The following is a 17,083-nucleotide window of genomic DNA, read 5'->3' as shown; positions in this document are numbered from 1 at the left end:
GACTTTACCTTCGTGCTGCCTGTCGCTTCAACGCGAACGAAGCGGCGAGAACACAGACATCGCTCACGGAGCTCTCAGCTCGCACCGCACTCTGCCCGTTTCGCAGATCGCTTTCAAGATACGGGCCCGCGCGTCCCTCTACAACGCTAAGTAAGCGGCGAGAACACAGCGCGCCAAGCTATCAGCAGTCGGCACTCTCTGTCAGCATCGCGGATCGCTTTCAATTGATACGGTCCGCGCGGCCGTTTCATATGCAGCCGTCGATGGAGTACGTTTGGTCACGGTTCATAATGGTTCGACGCGGATGCATAAGGCGCTAAAGAGCGATAACAGTTTATAATGATCGGAACGTCATTAGCGCACCTTGCAACGCCGTCCGCACTGTCGTTTGTAGTGGCAGGATCAAGTTTCATAACACTGATAATAACACCGGGCTGCGTGGAGATGACAAGTGGCACAATGCTTGCGCATACTTAGCCAAATCGCAGAGAAGTTCCCGCGTGAATTTTTTTTTTATTCAGCGTGGCAATCTGAGAAGATGCGCGAAGCGATTAGCTGGCGTCAAAGTGCCTCAGACAGTACTCGACAAACTGCTCCCTACAGAAGTTCCCTTGCTCGCTACGGGTTGTTGAGGTGAGTGGCTGACTGGTTTTCATTTTGTAAGTAAAGACATCAAGGTAACGTTTTATCTGCGCGGGATAACAGATAACCATTACGAAAGGGCTACTTGGACAGTGGCCCAAAAAAATCAAGGCTGAGAGCTCCAATGACTGCGCTGATGAGATCGCGCAGTATGATTACAAAAGACGATCAAGAACACAGGAAGCGAACATGAGACCTCTACTACAGGCATAAAATAATTTATGTAGTATTCTTTTTGTAGTACAGCTGCCATTCCCGCGTGAGCCTCCATTTTGTTGAAAGGAAGTTCCATAGCAGCTTTCACCCCACGACCACCAGCTATAGGACGCGTCCGCGGTCTTGGCAACATTTGGACAAAAGGGATCTTTACACGAACCCGACAAAATTTGACGGAGACGGCTCATCAGGCTGAAAATCGGCCGTTGGGTCCACGTAAATGCTAGCGAATCCGACTGAGTAAGCGTTGAGGCGTGTTCGGTCAATCCGCCAACAACAGGTAGGTTGACTCGCCTAGAGTTACTGTATATGGCTTCCTTAAGGTAAAGGGAGCTATATACAGTTACTCTAGACTCGCCAAGCCTGCTTGCTAAGACGTATGTAAGCGTAATCCGGTCGGGGCTGTGTCAGCTAGACTTCTGACTCGACTTGGTCGTGTCGAGTTTTTGTAAACGAAGATAAAATGTGTCAAGCCCTTGCGGCCACACTAGAAGACGAGTTATTAACCTGGACTGAAGAGCTGTCTGAAAAACTCGAAACTGTTGACACTAACACGCCGTTTATTGTCAATAGTTCTGAGCTCTATGCCATTCTACAAATCATAATCTTGAAAGAGAGGGAACGCTGAATGAATAAGACGACCAAAGTAAACACAATAAGCATCCATGGGGTGCTCTTAAAACACAAGTAATATGTAACGCACAGCCAAACAGTTCCCTGACCCTCGATATTGTCACAATATAGAGAATGAGAGAGAAAGACCAAGTATAATGTGTATGGTCCAGTTCATTAGTATTATTTAAAAAAAAGTCTGAAAGCGGACATTTGAGACGTGCTAGTCATGACTTAATGCAAATATTTTTAGTCCGTTCTTAAGGACAGTTTGCCTGGGCCTGCCGCTTTAAAGGAAATTAATTCAGCACATAAAGACAGAATAGCGGCCCTGCATGTGGTTGGGTGTGGAACACTAGTCATCGTCCAGGCGTAGCAGGTAGCAGTATGACGGGCACCTTCCGTTGACACTTGCCCTCAACGCATATCGTGCACTGAACATCCACGCCGCCTATATGCATGCTATTTTGTCTTCCCGAGTGGAGTGTCTAAAGCACACGGTATATGATTACAAATGAAGCAGCGCAATTTTCAAGAAAGAAGAAAGTCCTCATTCCAGGCTTTGATGGCGGAGATGGTACTTTGTATACATCCACGTAAATTACACGTTGCGGTTCAGGCTTACCAGCTCAACTCGGGACAACGCAAGTTTATCTGAAGCGCCCCGACGCGCATTCCGTACAAGATCGACGCAAGGGAGTTGGACTGTGCGGTTGTGCCATGGACACCCCGGACGTTTTCACGCCGCACATCATATTTGGCACAGAGCAGACGTCCTTTATTTGTTGCTATACGGATCGGCTGCGGAAAGAAAGTGCGTTTATCAAGCATGGAACGCTTATATGTCTTGTTACGCTAGTTGTTGCGGGCATTCCCGGCAAGAATATGAGAGAAACAGCCTGATCATCATGTGATGTCCTTACACTCGACGTCGACGGTACCGCATGCTACCTGAATTTACACTTCCGCTCCTACGCAGCCGCGCAATATATTCTATAGGGCCACAGGTATAGTAGCATAGGCTCCGAGGGTAGTCTATGCTAATGTAAAACTACCACCGGCCACTAATTACCGTCGGAGGCTTTGCATGAAAAAAGAAACAATTAATATCATGGAAATACATGAAGAGATAAATATTATCATTAGCGACTGTAAGAGGTTAATTAACAGCAATATTTGGTGCGAAAGAGAAACATGAATGTGTTGTGCAGACGCGAGACATGAAAACCCAGTACACGAGTGACATACATTGGTCGACAACAGCAAACTGAATGAAAAAGCTTGTGAAGGAAGCCTCAAAGAAATCAAGGACGTTGGCAACAGCGGTAGTTCAGGGGAAGATTAATTCCAAAATAATTGAAAATCATTCTATGGCCAAAAGGAAGTCAAAATCTGTGTGGGATATGCATGTAAAGAATGCAGTTTGAAGCGACCAAGAAAAAACATGGAAGAAACACGAAAAGGTGAAAAAAGAAATAATAATAAGCCGCTAGAGTAAATGAGAGAGAAATAGGAAGAATACATAAAACTGAAGAATAGCCCACAAGTAATTGGTCAAGAAAAGATGAACTTTGAAAAGTGACCGGTGGTTGGCAGAGATTCGAAGTAACGGTAAGAAGATCCCAAGAAAGTTTTGGGATGATCTATAGGCACTGGGTAAAACGTGAAATGTAACGCTTAGTAGTATTTAAAATGACAGCGGTAACATTATAAAAACGAAGCGGCGCTACGGTTTATTAGTGAACAATTAAAATAACATTTTCATGAAGTTGAAAACACAGGCGACGTTCACTTGGATATTGTCAGTAGACTGAAAGAGGACTTTGACATATCTAGTTATACGTAGGAGAGCTACACTGCAAAAAAAAAAAAAAAGGATGCAGTTCCACTCAACGTGAAAGCTGTCGGAAGTGCGGAGCAGTGATTGGCCATTGTTTCCTTTCTGTTATTGTTGCGAGTATACCTGCGGGGCATTGGCTCTCGATTCGGGGTTGCAAATGTTGCCGATCTTCATCAATGCCTTATTGAAGCACAGCCTATAACACACCTTACAACTGTGGCCAAAGGATCGATCTAAGAAGTCCCGCTTGAATCGGGCGTCCGCTCCGCCCGTCTCGGGTAGCTGCCGCTGCTGCTGTCTCATCTCCACTTCACGTTGCCGCGCCAGGGGGTTAGCTTCTCTCTTCTGACGTTTCGCTTGTGTGTCTCGAACTTGAAGTTGGGGATTCGCTTGCTTACGTTTGCATGCATTTTGCATTTGACCTTTAACCAAATTAGGGTTAGCTTGCTTTTTCTGCCGTTTCGTTTGAGCTTCTCGAGCTTTAACCGCAGGATTCGCTTTCCTTCGCTGTTGTTGAGCATTGACTCCTGCCTGACGAAGCTGGAAATTTTACTCTCTTCGTTGAAGCTTGGCTTCTGCTTCACGTTGTCGCACAGACGAATTGGCCCTCCGGCCTCGCTGTCTTTCGCGAGCAAACGCCCGCTGTCGCTCGATGCATGCCAACTGTTCGGCATCCACGGCGGGACAGACCGGCTCTTTGTTCGCAGTGTCTATTCCGATAAGTTCCCTGAATAAAACGAAAAGGTAGCAACATGCTTTTATCTTGCCGCCGCCGCTGCTGCGAGGAGCATTCGAGGAGGCAGCGGAGAAGGTCTGCGTCTCCCAATTGGTTAAGCGCCATCACATGGTATTTTTTGCGCCCTTTTCTCTATTTTTTTCTTCTTTTCTGCGTCTCGGCGCGCTCAGTACCATGACAGTTGGCCGTCGAGTTTCCACGGCGATGTTTTCGCAAGGGATATCATATGTTTTGGCTAAGTTTAGTGGCTAACCGCGTCATTGAAGAACTCAGTGTTTGTTTTGTTTCGTGCTAGGGATTGATTTTAAGAGTACTGCAGGTGCAAACGTGTACGAACGGAGCTTTTTTCTTTGTTGACGGGGTACGGAGCTCAGGCATGGGTAAGCTTATGCACGGGTGCTATTCTTGGTGCTCGTTCAGATTTGTTTTCCTGATCGCGCTATCGTCAACAGGTGTACGAAGCTATGTAGTGCGTAGGCTGTGTTCTGTCATATATCGTGCCAGAAACGTAACACGCGTTATTGTTGTAGTAGTGAGAGTGCGTAGCCTTGTAAGTCTATGCTTTTGTTAGGCGCTGCAAACATATTTTGCTAGCGCAAGCTGTTCACTACCACTGCAAATGATTTTGGCTATTGTGAGTAGGCTTCCTCCGCAGTGGTGCACGAATTTGTTGGCTCATGTTGACATAGAAGTGCGTAAAGGGGGAAAGTGCTCATTGATGGAAACCATTTCTATGTGTAACTTTCGTCTTTGCATAGGCTTTGTTCGCAAATGAAGTACAGGTTCCCCAGTGATGTTTGCGCTTGAGAGCCAACAGACCAGTTTCACTGCATAAAGAGATGCCAGCATCATGACGAAATGACGAGAATAGCTGAGATGCTCCGCGTTGATGGCGCACGTTTCTACATGACGTTCGCGTTATTCAGGTGAATATGTCACGCGCCTTGCGTTCGGTCATCATGGTACTAGGATGATTGAATTATGAAGCTGCACAAGCTGGACACACGGCAGTCGATTGGGTACGCGTACGTACACACGTACGCACTTCGAGCCCCGTAAATGCATCCGAGTTGTTGAATCGGCAGCTACATAGTGCTGCACACATGCGAGCGCACCGCCTTTGGCGTGTATAGGCGAAACCTTCATCGCAGCCCCTTCACGCCGGTCAAGTGTCTTTAGAAATCCAGATGAAGAATCTGATCAATGCAGTAGAAATAACTCGCGAAGCGGGTTGATCTGTGCAAGCCGCGACAGTGTTTTGGCCTACGAGTACAATGCATGGCCGTGAACGATATAAAACTAAAACAAAGCTCTGGCATGTGTATTCCGGGCCCATCCCGGGCCCCTGAAGTGCTCCGCACTTAAAAATGCAACCTATTCAAAAGGCGAAAAAGAAGGATTTCTAAGCATACAGTGCGAGGTTTAGACAGAATACCAAGAAGACTCAGAGTTATCCTTGGACAAGAAACTAAAGTTATTGCATTGCTCTATGGGCGATACACTTAAAACAATGAAAATGCCAACAATCCTGGAGGGCCTGATGAGCCTGTTATAAAAAGAAAGAAAAAACAACAACAAACAAACAAGAATAAAGAGAACAGAGAAAGTACCAAATTGTACTAAGATTTAATGGCAACGTCAATGTTGTAAACGTAGAATAACAATGTAAGCAGTGCGATCTCATGTCCACTTTATCAGCGAGTTTGATTGCCATTCTTCGAAACCACTCGAATCGGCTGTGCACGTTGGTAAGGCACGTAATTGTTCACAGGTCTCTATAGAGGTGCTTTACTCCGTGACCACATCTCTAGGTATGAAAGACGGAAATAAACAGCCTGCACAATTTCTGTGCCTGGTTTCGATCGACCACTGACCATACAGACTATACTAGAACACCGCCCCCGCCGATCATCAGCCCAGAAGGCAGTGAAGGCACTTGTATGCTTTTTGAAAAACGACTGGCTTGTGCGAGCGCCTTTGACTGCCGTGATGCTGTACGCGCAAGTTCACACATTCACTCCATTCCTCTCTCTCTCTCTCTCTCATTTCTATTCACCTGTTCCACTCTCCCAGCGTAGAGCAGCCAACCAGACGCTTTTCTGGTGGCATCTCTGGCCTCTCTCTTTCTTTTCTTTTTCTCTCTGTTTCTGGTAATGTGGGCTTTCTGAAGCTAGTTTTATAATATAATCCGCGTTAAGTGACGCGTGTTCACGAACATCGAGTGCTTCGTGCAAAACTCAGATGCCACCGATGGCGCTGGATAGTCGCAGCAACACAGCGAAATCATCCCTTCTGCTCAAAAAAGTAGCGTGCATTCAGCTAGGCAGCTTCTCTTTCATGGTGCTTCAGCTAGGCTCGCGTTTCTCGCGTTGAGAAATCTAAACCTCTCTTTCTTTTTTTTGCCATGAGAAAGACAAGCAATAAGGCATCTGCATTTATTTGTGATGTTACACGTGTCGGTGCGGGTGGACCAAAAGAAGAAGAAAAAGGACACCATCGCACCGTAGCATGCTTTCAGCCTGCGCGACACGTGGTGCAATATGAACTGAGCGCAGGGCTGACGTAACACGACGGTCTCATGCATCTTGCATAAACGCGCCAGTGAGACGCCGTCGCTACCTGGGCAATGCAAGGGGAAACTACTGCGCGGAATGAGAATAAGAAAAAAAAAGAAGGGAAGAAAATAACCATACCGCGCGACCTGGAGTACATTCTTCTACGACAAAACACGCCTCGGGCATCATAATGGCACGAGAAATAAGTAGGCAGATAAACAAAAAGAAGGGCGGGGGAAGATTACATTCTCATCGTCTTTCCTTTTCCCATCGTACATGCCACACCGTGTTGCTCGCTCGCGTTTCCCCAGTGTTTGTAAAGGGAGGACGGCCACACTTAATTGCTTGCCGCTAAAAGATGCGTTACATGCTCAACACGTTTTTTTATTTCTTCTTTTATTCGTATTGTTTGTTCATAGAACAAGAAACTGCGCATACATATTGTGCGTGGATATACGTTGACACGCGTATGCAGTTACATCTTTTCATTTCCGACTTTTATAAAATGCGCGAGCGGAAATGCTTGCATCTTTGGGAAGTTCCCAATTATATATATATATATATATATATATATATATATATATATATATATATATATATATATATATATATATATATATATATATATATATATATATATATAGTGTTACACGAACTGATAACACAGTACACGCGAGTTGTAGGAGAACCTGTGGGAACAGAAGGCAGCGCAGACCCTGTTCACGTTTTGGTAACGGATTACACAACATGTACACGTCTAGTCGGAGACCCCGAAATTGCGGAAGTCTGAGTTAACTATGAGAGACGCCGACAATAATAAAGGTGTCCAGATGGACACTGTCTCGTCCTTCTCGCTTCATTAACATCTAGGAACTGCACATGGCGCTGCAAGACGCCCCGGCGTGTCGCGCGCAAGCCACACACTGTCATAATGAGACTCTCATTTCGGTGACACTTTGTTGGCCAAACACCGCGACTCTGCGGCCATACGGTGCGTGACCGCAGAGTCGACCACACGCCGTGTGGCCGACTCCTCGAGGTCAGCGCTTTCGCCTGGGTGTTTGCATTAGTCTAGCGTGAAGAGGACAATTAAAGCGTCTGGCGTCCACCCAACGTCTTAGGGCGAGCGGAGGGCAATGTTGTGCGTGCATGTTTAACGTTAAAGGAGAACTTCGCGTTGATGCTCTACCAGCCTTTTCTGCCAAGTCGGGAAGCCAACTATTTGTAAAACAAAGTGAGATATGTGTCGAATTTCATATGTAAGTGGAAAAAGTATGCTCAAAGATAGACACGTGAATAAAATTAAGTAAAGGGGGAAGAGAACTAGAAGTAAACCAAATCTTGTTAGCGGACACCACGTTCCGTATTCATGGTTTCCTAACAATATGTCAATAACTGTTCATGAAAAGCTTTTCTCATTTCAGTTAACATCCCATTAGCATTTGCGTGGCTACAGATTACATATGAACCGGCAGGTACGACAACGCTTAAGAGCTAGCATCTGTGTTTTCAGGATGTACGGCTAAATGGTGTATGAAAGCACACATGCGGGCGGTTACGTTCCATCTGCCCCACTTTCCTATATTTAACGGCGAATAGGCACGAGTTTGGGGTCATTTTCTTATTACGTGCCCTTAGCAGAACGACTGTCCCCTGTCGGTGCGCGATCAGTCGTCCATCAGCATCAAGGACAAACGTTGAGCGGCTTCGGCTTGAAAGGCAGTAGGTTTGTCACCTGCGGTCACTGGACCTCTTCAATTATCCGTTTCTGACAGTCCTGGACTGTCCGAGGCGGTGCTTTCAGCCAATGGGCGTTGCGTGTGAAGCGTCTCTGACAACCCGGGACTGTCAGGAACGGATAATCGAGGAGGCCCACTGCAGGGCGTTTTAGTTTTGCGGCTGTAAACTGATTGTGCTGATAATCTATGCAAAGTAGCGACAGCTCCAGTCTTCTCGTTTATACTTCTTTTTTTACCGTATGTACTGATGCTTCTAGTCTTAAAGATGTTTATTATGGAGACATGTATATGTACATGCATGATGCTAAGGCCATGGGCGGTATTTCAGAAAGGTTACAGGTGTTAGATTAGCAAAATTTCCTAGTCAAATAGAATACGAATAATCGAGAAAAATGTCCTTGGAATATCAAATCGATGATTTATTATTCTTTTATTTCTAAACAAACGAAATGTAAAGCTCGTGTGGAGTTGGCTCTGTAAAAAATGAGGCTGATTTACATTATTTGATACATTCCATGTGGTGGCGTTTACAACAGAACGCTCCGTCGAGTGAGAAGCTTCCAATTAGAAACAATTGCTTTCTATTATTGGCTCTTCAGCAGAAGAGTCAGTCGGAGACATTTTCACCTACATCGGTCTCTCTCCGTCCAAACTCCACAAGTGATGTTATACCTTATTCGAACAGAAGCGAATAGTCGACAATTTCGAATGGTGATTCGAATCGAATGATTTTCGGAAACCCACCTTGTTCTCATGTCCCGGTCCGACACACGGTGAATATTGTGAGGCCTCAAAAGAGAAGTGTGCGTGTCGAACCGGTTCACAGTGAGCACAAATGAATAAATCCGATATGAAGTTTACCCACATCTTTAGTGCCAGCTAGATCCTCAGCTTACGCGATGCGTCGACACCATCATACATAGCCTCCGTCTCGGAAATACTTACACAAAGCATGTTTACATATACGTATAACGTATATACGTATATGTAACGTATATTATATATTATACGTATATACGTACGTATATACGTATAAATTAAGCGTGTGTCCACTGCAACATGTTCGTGCGGCCACGACGACAATGACGTATACCGCCTGTTACTCTACTGTCACAAGCACACTACACACAGTCAGGGCTTTGAACAAGAACTGCGTTGAAATGACTCACGTCGGCCTTTTTCACTTGCCCAGGTGTTAGACCCATGACAATCAAAAGTGCATCACAAAGCGGTGAACGTACTTTAATGCTTCTTTGAAGGAGGTGACATTTGTGACGGACATTGACTCTGTTACATCTTGTGTTATTGTGTCTCATTTGTGCATCTAAAAACTGCGTATCCCAGACATCCGCGGACTTTTTTTTTTCAACGAGAACATTTCGAGAGAGATTTTTACTCTTAGTGTGTAACATGTTCTGTTTTATTTATTGATTATTAGCTACTGCAATTAGTTACACTTTTCTTTGTGTTTTACTTATATTATTAACCAAGTGAAAAGGGGCAGCCATCGCCAACAAACGACGATGATAACTCCTGTTTGTTTTATTTATAATAAATGAATCGAATAGCAACAAGACCGAACTACTCAATTCGTGTTAAAAATTTCGAGTATTCGCACACTTCTAATGAAAACGCGGCGACGTGGAACAATGTCGCCGTGCGATTTTCAAGGACAAGTATCGTGTACAGTCAGATGGCATTTGATCTCACCAGTACAGCCTTGCGCAGCCAGTTCTCAGCGGCGACTGGATCTTTTTTGTCAAGCGCCAGCATGGCCAGATGGAAGTAGGCCCGTTCGTCTCTCTTTCCACTGTGGACAACTTTCTCCAACCTGAAAACAAATCATGCGAAGTGCTTTACGGGGAGCTAACGCTAAGCTCCTCGCAAAGATCATGCCACGCGACCGTATGGCAATTTTCGCTGGCTGGGCAGCTCACTGGAAGCGGCGCTCAACAAAATAGGCACGTGCGTCGTGCATATTTGACGCTGTTGTTGAACACTGCAAGCGGAATGCACCTCGATTTAACTTGGTTAAAAGCACAGCGGACGAATTTAAGACAGCAAGGTTAGGCCCAGACGCGCTTCAGTGTTGTAAGTAATCTTTCACTTAAAAAACTCTAAACCTGTGGTCGGTTCAGGGGGGCTTTGCCAAGGAGGCAAAGACAAACTTACGCACGGTTTGCCGTTTTTAGACACTTTACGATAAAATAAGGCTTTCGGGATGACATCCGGAAGCTAGGAATGTGTTGAACCGAACATTCCATATGAAATATATGCATGCTGTATCTTCTGCCGCGAACTCAGGGTGGCGAAGTCTTCTAGTTGAGATACGTGTATGCTTAAATGATCGCGCAATATTGAGTGAATTCATTTTCAAAAGAAACGTTAAGGAAATGGCGGTGGTTGCAGCCGTGCAGAGTGCCTTCACTAGAGCTGCGACTTGACCTTCTGAAGTGCACTGCTGCGAATCGAAATTGCAGACCGACTGCGCTGTAGAATTGCATTAAAAAAAAAAGATGCATAATGGCCTTGCTCCCGTGAACGCGGGAGGCTAAGAAGAATGATAAATTGAGGATTTCTTGATGATTAATTGCCCTTTTCACGAAAAAGAAAGAAAAAAGAAAACAGAAAAGAAAACGCATAGCGAAAGTCGGAGGCCAGGGTGGCAATTTTTTACTTAATGGTTCTTAGATATGCGAGTGGACAGCTAAAGAAAAAAGAAAGCAAGCTCGCCAATACGCGTGATTCATGTAGACTGAAATGTCATAAAATATACTAAATGCACAAGGAAGCCAACTTGGACGCCTTCTGAAGGTTACCTTTCATTGGCCACTTTCTTCTGACTTGCAGATCCTGCTTCCTGAAGCAACAAGGCAGAGTTGAGAAGGGCGTGCTGGAAATATAGAGGGATATCGCAATGTGCTTTCATATAAAAAACAAAAACAAAAAGAAAATGTTCTCCCAGATGCAATGCAATACGTTTATCATTCCTTCTTATTTTATGAAACAATATGTCACTGTCTACACTGTCATGGTGCGTTCGGTACCACTGGCGAGAATTCTTAGTGCGAAGGGTAGGAATATAGTATGCTGCATATATTTACGCTGCGCACTGAGAAAGTTTGCTCCATTTGGAAATATTGCCACAGCGGCATCCTCTAGTGCCTTTCATGCAAATGGCTAATCGCAAACGCCTTTTTGAGCTGATCAGATACTGAAATAGAGAAATTCACTGTATTCATTAAGCCCGAAGTTGCACAAAGCTAGCCTACTCCGAGGTTTCATATGCACTGACACCTCCTCCACGCATACATCTAAACCTTTTCACCTTTTTTTTAATGAATGAAATATTAGTGCGCCAAAAAGTTACCATTAATTTTGACACAGCATAAAGCGTTCTGAATGTTAATATACCAGAAGATGGGGTAAGAACGTCAATGGGAGTATGGTGTACGCGAAAATGTTCGTGAAAAGGAGCGATGGTTGACCATATTATGGTCAACAAGGACTAGGTGTATGCGGTCTAAGAGGAAGTACATGAGGGCTGATGATTTAAAATTTCGCCGTTTTTGAGACTTTCCGCGACAGTAGATTTATTTCTGCAAAAAGAATTTCGAAACACGAAGACACCAACGACCCCGCAGACTACTGGCATTTCTCACAAGTGCCACTGCTTGAAGTGCCACTTATAAAATTGACACCTTGCTAAGACAAATGCTATAACAATTGACGCGAATTATATGAACGGCCCTCTGTATTGAGTTGAGCTTCATCTACAGTTTCCGATCTCTGTTGATGCTGGCCGTGACATAAACACACTAACTCATCGAATCAGATAACAAGTGACGATAAAAAAATTAAATTATGGGGTCTTACATGCCAAAAGGACGATCTAATTATGAGGCACGCCGTAGTGGGTACTTCGGAAATTTGCACTACCTGGGTGTTTTTAATGCGTACCTAAATATAGGTACACGGGTGTTGACGCATTTCGCCCCCATCGACATGAGACCGTGGCCGGGATTCAATGCTGCGACCTCGTGCTTAGTAGCCAGAAATGACGTATACAGGTAGCTTTTTGTATGGCATACGTCGTTCAGATATGCCTTGTTAAGCGTGGAACCATTAATGATAGAACGTAGAACACGTTCTATTACGCTATCACAAGTCTGAACAGCAAAGATGTGCTTTGAGGGCAACGTTGATGACTCTTGATAATCGTCCCTTTAGCATAGTAAAGTTGCTTGAGTCACGGACTAACGCATCGTTACAGCGATCAGCTATGATAGCTTTAATAACCTTCTTTAGTGAAAGTGAGATTGTATCTACGTGTTAACACTTGTATGCCCTTCTGTATTATTGTTACGTCGCAGCACTCTGCATGGGTTATAGATTGACTAGCGCGCTGTCTTCTGTATTGAGTGCTGTCGTTTAAGCGTGTTTAAGAAATGTGCTTTATTGTCAGACCGTTTTGTATAACACCTCGCATTATCATCATTTGCTCATTAGACAATCTACTGTTTGTGGCGAAGCCGGAGACACAACAGTTGCCAACGTTTCCAATGTCATCGGAACAGATCATTCACTTTAGCAATTTCGATGATACGTTGAAAAACATGTTAAGAGACGCAGACGCAATAAACATATCTTAAAAATTAGTTCATTTTATTTCTTAGCCAATAAAGAAAGAAAAAAATTCTTTCTGAATAACTCTGGCACATCATCTAGCGCGCGTCACACGGTGACGGTGAAAAAAAAAAGAAAACGAAGATATCGACGATATTCTCAAACGATCCTCGACTCCCGAGCTCTCCCTGCACCCGACCGGGTTGATCGCAGCGCTACCCTTCGACTGAAGAGTACGCTACGCTTCTCGAGAATCGTCGTGGTGCATGAACGAAGCGCACTGACCACTTTTGTCAAGGAGAGGCGCTGCCATTCACTTTTTTGAGTGTAGCTGAACAGCACGGGAGTAAGTATCCACAAAATATAGTTGGACCAGTTCAACTTTAGGGGCGAAAAGGCATAAGAAAACTGAGGAAGTCACAAGAAGAACTGATGACAAGCAATCTGATGAAAAACAACAGAACAAGATCAGCACACAACGGGGTTTAAACCAACGCACCTCGTGGTCAGGCTCAAGCTCCAGCGCGCGGTTAAACAGAGCCATAGCTTCATCATTGCGGCCTTGGTCCATGAGGATGACGCCCAGCTGCGCAATGCGTGCAGATGCATTACACTTTACAGTGCGGCAGATGTCTTAAAACGTCTAACGTCCCACATTAATTTTATGCGCAGACACATGGTCCCTCTTCAAGGTTAAGGTTCCAAAAGATTTCTAGAGAAAGCTTTAGCTGCCCGAAAAACAACGTTTATGCACCCTTATTGATTTTCTCGAACACAGTTTGCAGGAACAACTAACAAATCTTGGCACTCTTTGGCCATTATTGGCCGCTGAGCCAGAAAACCCCATATATCATAATTAACTTCCACAAATGTATAACTGAGTTTCAAAACTTCGCTGTGCTGAGCGAATCTTTAGACTAGTACACTTCAAAATAATACACTTTCAGAATAAAACACTTTTTTAATGTTTCGAATTGCGCAGTTCTTTATGAAAAATACTTCATTAGTGTCTTTATGAGTTCAAAATCTCTTCTATTTTATGGAAATTTCATTTACAATATAAGCTCATATGGGTGCCTGAATATTAATGAACTACTTCTCCTGGGAGTGAACGACCCTGTGCGTACTGCGAAATATCGAAAGTCAAAATTTTTCACGGTCGATATTTCGCGCTACGCACAGGGTACTGGGGACATAACTAAGTTTATGCTTGCAAATGGGCCTGCCTGGCAAACTATTGCAGGCACAGTAATTCAAACTGATTATGAAAGCGTAACTTTGAGGGCATGCACACAACAATTTCATCTGTTATTCTAAATTAAAAGTTAAATTATGAGGTTTCACGTGCCAAAGCAACGATCTGATTTGAGGTACGCCGTAGGGGGGGGGGGGGGGGACTCCGGAATAATGTGGACCACCAGGCGTTCCTTAATGCACACCAAAATCTAAGTACACGGGTGTTTTCGTATTTCGCCCCTATCGAAATGCGGTCGCCATGGCCGGGATTTAATCCCGCGACCTTGTGCTTACCAGCCCAACACCATAACCACTAAGCAACCACGGCGGGTGTCTGTTGTTCTTAAAGCACACCAAGGTACCTGCGATACTTGTCTTCTTTTTTGTGACGTTAAATGAATTGATAGATTAAGCTTATCAGCTTAGATGATGCGAAAGCGACACCTGCGGCGTGATGCAGCTACGACAAGGGGGAGGGGGGGGGGGGCAAAGAATTATTTTCATTATAGCGCTGCGCACGTGTTTCACGCCGGACGCCTTTTTAATCGAATTCACATATTTTTTTTTATACACGCAAAATTGCTAATTGAGCTGTGTTATGAGCTACTTTGTGTCGCCAGGTATTCATGAAGGGAATGAATACAAATGATAAAGTTATTTTTATTAATCTACAATTGATTAGTGAAATAATTAAATTAAAAACTTCGAAGCATATGTTCGATTTAGAGAGTTGAAGGCAACCATGGCTCGGGCAAAGTAATAATAAAAAAAAAGATATCTTAGAAGCCCTTGCCTCGAAACAAGCTGCGTGAAAGTAGGCCTTCTCTTTGCCTCGTTACGTATTTGTTAGGCGCCGAAGCCTTCTCGATAGAAAAATACATGGACGCTCAAAGCCACGACATCACGCTATCAGGGCCAAAATTGTCACCACCAAGCGCTCCGTGGTGAAAGCACGAACGCGAAAAGCCTTGCTACTGCTGTGGCGGCATATATATTTGATTGCTTAAGACGCCGGCCACATATCGTGTGAGGTCCACCAACCGAGAACTGAGCAGTTACGTGATCACTAGGAGGACGTTGCGTGCTGAATAGGGCCCGTTATGTTTCCGGGCTTAGGCTGCCGGATCGCTCGGTGGTAGCCCGCCTACGCCACGCCTGCGTCGGGACTCGCGGCTTGCAGAAAGTGCATCGAGCGCATATCCTGATGACGAAACGCTTCCTTGCTCGGAGAAAATGTGTCCACATTGAATGGTGGATGTCTTTGAAGAATAATCATAAGTCATCGAGTTCGCAATTAAAGGGTATAGGTATTGTATTCTGCGTAGTCGCTTCTTCATGACAGTTATACTTGCGCTAAAATTTGTATTACTGCACAGTGAACTATAAAGTTGCACATTGCGCTATTAGGGAAGCCTTATAGGGAGTCTTAGTGCAGATTAATATTGACTACTTGGGGTTCTTTAACGTGCAGCTGAATCTAAACACAAGAGTGCTTTTTTTTTCATTTCACCCCCACGTAGTACCAAGGAGCGCCGAATGAAGCGCTAGATCGGCCTTTCACACAGGCAGAGTTGCAGGCGGCCCTCTCTAGGATAACACGCAATACGAACCCGGGCAAAGACAGAGTAACCAACAAGCACCTTCGACAGCTACCCCCTCGGGCGTTGACGGCTCTCCTTCGGTATTATAACGACTGCTGGATTAAGGGCGAGCTACTAACAGCCTGGAAACACTCGGAGGTAACCATGGTACCCAAGACAAACAAACCTATCTCCATCGCAAACCTCCGCCCCATCTCCCTTACGTCCTGCGCCGGGAAACTGTTTGAACACATGGTCAACGAGCGGCTCACCACACATCTCGAGGGAAACGATCGCTATCCGCACACCATGTTCGGCTTCCGCCAGATGCTCTCCACGCAGGACGTCCTCTTCCAGCTAAAGGAAGATATTCTTGACCATTTGAGCAAACACAGCAAGTCTTCCATTCTAGCCCTAGACGTAAAGGGCGCCTTTGATAACGTGAGCCATGAAGCCATTCTCCGTAATCTAGAAGATATCGGCTGCGGTGCCAAAACATACGCCTACATGCGCGCTTTCCTCACCAACCGTACGGCCACGGTGGGGATTGCCAACCTCCGAAGCAAGTCATTTCACCTACCTAACAGGGGTACGCCACAAGGTTCGGTAATCTCGCCACTCCTCTTCAACGTGGCTCTCCTCAACCTTCCCCGCCTCCTCGACACCGTCCCAGGGATATCCCATGCTCTATATGCAGATGATATCACACTGTGGACGAGAGGCGCGAGCACGGGTGAACAGGAGACCAGTCTTCAGGAGGCGGTCAACATCATCGAACGGTACCTCAACACCTGCGGCCTCCACTGTGCCCCAGATAAATCCGAGCTGTTAGTACTCGGGGCACGCACCCGGGACCGGCCCCCAAGCCACGACGCACCGGACCCGCAAGTCCTTCTTCAGGGAATCCCGATACCGAAGGTCGACTCACTTCGAGTCCTCGGAGTCCATATACACAAGGACGGGTCCGGCTCCGCCACACTCCCCAGGCTGCACAACACCGTGGCACAGCTTACTCATCTGATAGGACGGGTGGCCAATCGCCGCAATGGCCTCAAAGAGCACGAAACTTTGCAAATGGTACAAGCCCTCCTTTACAGCCGCATTACATACGGAACTCCTTACCTCAACCTGAAGACAGCCGAGAAACAAAAGCTAAACCTTCTCATACGAAAGGCCACGAAGCTCGCCCTAGGGCTACCGACAACCGCCTCCACTGACCGATTGCTTCGCATGGGAGTTCACAACTCTTGGGAAGAACTCGCGGAAGCGCACCTCATCAACCAGACCGAGAGACTCAAGCT

General features: G+C 45.4%; 1 protein-coding gene across 11 annotated transcripts in view; it reads right to left on the bottom strand.

Moving 5' to 3' along the window:
- Positions 1-17,083, bottom strand: part of LOC135915994 (protein O-mannosyl-transferase Tmtc3-like) — a 953,411-nt gene that overhangs the window by 12,323 nt on the left and 924,005 nt on the right. For all 11 annotated transcript variants that reach the window (XM_065449184.2, XM_065449185.2, XM_070530822.1 and 8 more), the window contains 3 exons: positions 13,466-13,552; positions 11,160-11,233; positions 10,051-10,171 (listed from right to left, as the gene is read on the bottom strand). In XM_065449184.2, coding sequence (XP_065305256.1) covers positions 10,051-10,171; positions 11,160-11,233; positions 13,466-13,552 — 282 coding nt within the window. The remainder of the gene's footprint in view (positions 1-10,050; positions 10,172-11,159; positions 11,234-13,465; positions 13,553-17,083) is intronic.

Source organism: Dermacentor albipictus, chromosome 1 (assembly GCF_038994185.2).
Source record: "Dermacentor albipictus isolate Rhodes 1998 colony chromosome 1, USDA_Dalb.pri_finalv2, whole genome shotgun sequence".
Classification (NCBI taxonomy): Eukaryota; Metazoa; Arthropoda; class Arachnida; order Ixodida; family Ixodidae; genus Dermacentor; species Dermacentor albipictus.
This window is presented reverse-complemented; position numbering and strand designations above follow the sequence as displayed.